Consider the following 4,564-nt stretch of genomic DNA (forward strand, 5'->3'; position numbering starts at 1 on the left):
GATCTCCCTCCTGTTGCTGCAGGGGAACGAAGTCCTTCATCTCCCTGGAGAGCAGGTGACCGAGGAGCAGTTCACAGATGATCAAGGCAATATAGTCACCAAGAAGGTGAGTGATCAGGGGCAAGATATGGACAAGGGCACGCAGAAACCTTTCTTCTGTCCCCTCCACCCGGCTGCCCTGTTCCTCCCTGCAGCCCAGGGGTCCATGCAGGGCACTTGTGTCCTGCTGTCTTCAGTTACGGCACTTCTGCAGCTCGTGGGATGGAGGCTGCCACGTGCACTTTAGGGCCAGGCTGGGTGAGGAGGGAGGCATGGTGTCCTGGAGCTAGCTGTGACACCGGCTGTGTGGGTCTCCACAGATTATCCGGAAGGTGGTGCGTCAGCTGGGCCCTGGTGACATGGGTGACAGGCAGGAACAGGAGGAGCTGATTCTGGAGGGCTCCCTGCGGGAGCCCCAAGACCTGGAGGCTGAGGATGATCACTTCATGAAATACTCCTTCTTGCACCGGGATGGTCTGGGGGCCAAGGTACAGTGTGGCTCTTAGCCCTGCTTTGCAGGCAGCCTGCCCGGGCCAGCACCACCTCTGCAGTACTCTCAGGCTTTGGGATTATGCCACCCTCTGTCCTTTCTTCTGCCCTGCTCTCCTCTCCTGTTTCCCCTCTAAGAATTCCAGGGGCAAATCTTGCCCACTGCCCTGTCTTCTTGCTTGGTGTCTTCTGCCAACTGACTCTGCCTTTCCCTCTCCTGTCCTCTTCTGTGTGTCTGTCTTCACCCGGGTGATGTCCTGCTCCCTGCCCCTGCGGCTCCCTCAGGAGGAGGTGCGAGTGCGTGTCCCGAAACCAGAGGTCTCCGGGGGCAGGATGGGGGCTCAGATAGTGAAACGAGCCAGCCTGAAAAGGGGGAAGCAGTGACCCCTCAAATGGCCTCTTTTGAGGTAACCCCACCTTTGCTCTTCCTTCTGCCCGTGCTGCTGCCTGCACTGAGCTGCTGGTCATGCACATTCTCCTGGGGAAGTGTAACATGGCTGTGCCCAGCTCTTGGCCTGCAGAGAGGGGTTGCTGTGCTGCAGCAAAGTGCTGAGGGTGGGCAGTGGGGTGCCCCTGCTGCTGACCTGCTCCTGGGTGCTGTGGGCACAGGGTGCCTCGATGCCTCAGCCAGCTGTGTGCACAGCACCCCACTGCAGCCACAGTGAGGGGCACTGAAGCCAGGATGGGGGTGCAGGCCATGGCAGGGTGCTGCTGGTGGATGGCAGGGCAGTAGGGATGCAGGAGTGGCAGGTGCAGGAACATGACCCTTGTAGGGCTGAGGCAGAGCCCCTGCCTTTGGCCTGGGACATTTCTTCCATTGATCCGCAGCGTGAGCTCAGAGTTATTCCCTGCTCCCCCTGCCTTCCTTGTGGGGTGGGTCTGGAGCAGGCTGAGGCAGGGTGCTTGGCACAGCACACTTGGGCAGCTGCATCACTGTGCTCTGCACACTCACCTCATCAGTGCAGTGCTGGGGAAGGTGTTGCAGGAGTGCTCCCCAGCTGCCCAGCACTGCCTGGGCCTGGGAGGAGGCTGCTCAGCAGGGGCAGTTGGTCCTCTGCTCTACATGCATGGGTCTGTCTGTGCTCCCTCTCCCTGCTCTCTCCACTCTGTTAGCGGGCTCTCTGCGGGTGTGTGACAGTGAAGAGGCTTGTGCTTGTGAGCACAGGTTCATGCAGACCCATCCCCATCCTTTCCATCTGCCCCACTCCCCAGACAGTCCCTGGCTCTGCCTCTCTCTGGGGCACTGCTCCTGCTGCTTTGCTTTTGCTGTTTTCTGTCATGTGTCAAAGTGGCCCAGAGTATGTATGGGGGATGTATGGGGTCTTCCTCACTGCTGGGAGAGTGGGGTGCAGTCAGTCACCCCAGTTGACGCTGGGGGCTCAGGGCTGGCCTCCTCCATCCTAGAGCCTAGAGCAGCCCTGCCAGCTCCTTCCCAGTGCCATGTTGCTGTTGGTGCTGCTCAGCCCCTGCTTGCTGTTCTCTCACCAATGCCATCTGTGTCACTGCTCCTGGTTCCAGGCAGGCCACTTACTGGGGCTCTGTCACCGTCTCTCTGATGCTCCCCAAAACTTGTCTTGTGGTTGCTGGGCAGAATGGGTGCATGTGGGCTGAGCACAGCGTGCAGAAGGGGCTTCCCAGCCACGTGCCTGGCTGCCCTCAGCCTTTCTCCTGGCTGTGCCACCACGAACGCCCGGTAACCCCATCTCTCTGTACGTGTCTCTCCAGGATCGCACCTCAACACCAAACCACTGAACTCCACACACGTTCTGACACATACCTGAGAAGAGAGGAGAGGAGAGCAGAGAGTGGAGGGGAGCAGGGCTGGCTGTACATGTTTCTATAGGCTAATGGCATGATTTCTGTATGAGACATACTTACCGTCCTATCCGCATGACTGACTGACTGCAAGACGCATGAGCTACAGTACTTCAAACTGACGGGGCCTCCGTCCCTGCCCCGCTGCTGCCAGGAGCCCAGGGACAGCAGCACACACCAGGGGCACCATCTCAGCTCCTCTGCGAGGCAAGAGCTGGACTAGAAGACAGCGAGGGGGAAGGAGATTCCACCCTCGTGTGATTGCGTGTGTAGATGCATCCCCCCGTCCGTGCTCCGGCTGCAGGAGGGAAGCTGGGGCAGCATGGCACTGCTCACCACGGGAGGAGAGGTGCTTGGCCCCCCCAGTGCCTCTGCTGCCTCTGCTGGACTCGCTTCTCATCCCTCTCAGTGAGTGCTGGGTTTTGGGGAGGGCAGCAGTGGCAGGGGGTGTGAGGGGAGGCTGCAGGGCTGCCCTGGGCAGAGGGACGAGTGCAGGGCTGCCCTTCCTCTCCCCAGCACGTGCAACGTCTCCTGCCAGGGCAGGGCTCTGGGCTGAGCACTGAGCTCGTTACTTGTGTTGAAAGTGTGAACTGTACAGCAATCAGCCTTGTGTATATGAACCGATAAATACTATGCAAACCCCTAGGGACACTCTAGCAGTATGTACAAAGCACTAACAGCTCTGCTCCCAAATACCTCTTCAGGCTGCAGGACAGGCAAAACCTCTGGAGTGTGTGAGCAGCTCTGGTGAATGGAGCAGGGAGGCTACAGCAGTGAGAGGGTCTGCCCCTGCCCTGTGCTCCTCTGCCTGAGCCTGGCCCCTTCCTGGCCTGAAGAGGGGGGCCTAGAGGTGCAGTCCCGTGGGTCTGTCCGTGGTGCAGCCCCAGTTTGTGTTGGTTCCAGCTGGGTTGAAGCTGTCGGCCTGTGTTGAGGTGCTTGGGGCCCATGGAGGATGAGTAGTGAGACAGAGCAGGGGGTGCTTGTGCCACGCATGGGGTCGTGCCTAGCTCTACTCAGCACAATATCTGCTCAGGAGATGAGCCAGGAGCTGGCAGGAGCCAGCAGCCCTGCACTACGCACCCCAGGCAAGGGCTCTGCAGGGACCCTGGCCTACCTGCAAGGGAGGATATAGCCCAGTGACCCCTGGATGCTGACCCTCCCGGGACCAATCCCAGAGACATGGGGGCTGCTGCCCCAGTAGCAGCATTTTGGCCAAGGGGAAGGTGCTGTGGCAGCAGCCCGAGCCCAGAGGTCACCCTGGGGCCGGGGCAGCTGCTCTGGCAGGAGAGCAGCACTGGGCAGAGCTGCCCAGGTAGCTTGGGGGTGGGCAATGGATTGAACCTGTTGCAAAACTGACCCCAGGAGTGCAGGATGCAAGTGGTGGCAGTAGGTCCCAGGTCCCCAACCCTGTCCTTTACCTGACTGACGTGGGGGCCTGGCCTTTGTAGCACAGTGGTATGGAGACCCCCTGCTCTTTCCCCTGGAGGTGGCCATGGCCCTGCTTTGCAGAGTCTGAGCTTGCTCTCTATGGCCACGTGCAGAACGAGCCCACCTCCAGCTTCAGGCCATGTGATGGTGGCCTCGGCAGGGCAGCCCTGCCTCGCAGTGGGTGCACATCTGCTGGGAGAGCCCCTGGCTGCCCTGCAGCCACGAAGAAGCCTCACTGCAGCAAAGCAACTGACCCAGCTTAGCCTTGGAGAGCAAAGCAGCCCCTTCCCCACCCCAAAGTTGAGCCATATAGGCACAGTCTCTCCATCCATCACCCTCGCTGCGTACAGTAACCTCCCTAGACCCACTGCGACAGCTGACTCCGTAGCATCACCATAGAGTTGTGTGTGGGTCCAGTGCTTTGGCCTTGTGTATGCCGTAGGGAATGTGCTGTGCTGAACCGTGCCAGGCACCTGCAGTGACATTGCTTCGCGCTCAGATTGCTTGTAGGGCTGGTAGGGGGAGGCTGCACCCAACATTGAGCCTAGAGAATGCTGCAGTCTGCACACTAGAAGCTTTTTAGAGTTTTAAAAATTACTTTTATTTTCTTTTTTTAATTGTTATGAAAACAAGCCTTTTGGATCTCCCTGTCTTAGCCCCTGATGTATAGATCATTTCCCTGTACACCAGCTATCGGACTATGAATTAATAAAGAAACCAACACAGACCGTGTCTCGTCTCTGCTCTTCCGAAGGTGGGGGAAGGTGGAGACCCCGGGGGGGTCCCTTCTGCC

At 59.1% G+C, this 4,564-nt stretch overlaps 1 protein-coding gene across 1 annotated transcript in view; it reads left to right on the top strand.

Moving 5' to 3' along the window:
- ANK1 (ankyrin 1) overlaps positions 1–4,498 on the top strand; it is a 49,373-nt gene extending 44,875 nt beyond the window's left edge. The window contains exons 41-44 of the mRNA XM_029964998.1: positions 23–106; positions 360–527; positions 814–935; positions 2,254–4,498. Of these exons, the coding sequence (XP_029820858.1) occupies positions 23–106; positions 360–527; positions 814–912 (351 nt within the window). The 3' untranslated portion in view covers positions 913–935; positions 2,254–4,498. The remainder of the gene's footprint in view (positions 1–22; positions 107–359; positions 528–813; positions 936–2,253) is intronic.
- The last annotated feature ends 66 nt before the right edge of the window (positions 4,499–4,564 follow it).

This window comes from Manacus vitellinus, unplaced genomic scaffold (genome assembly GCF_001715985.3).
Source record: "Manacus vitellinus isolate BGI_N305 unplaced genomic scaffold, ASM171598v3 scaffold_87_pilon, whole genome shotgun sequence".
Classification (NCBI taxonomy): Eukaryota; Metazoa; Chordata; class Aves; order Passeriformes; family Pipridae; genus Manacus; species Manacus vitellinus.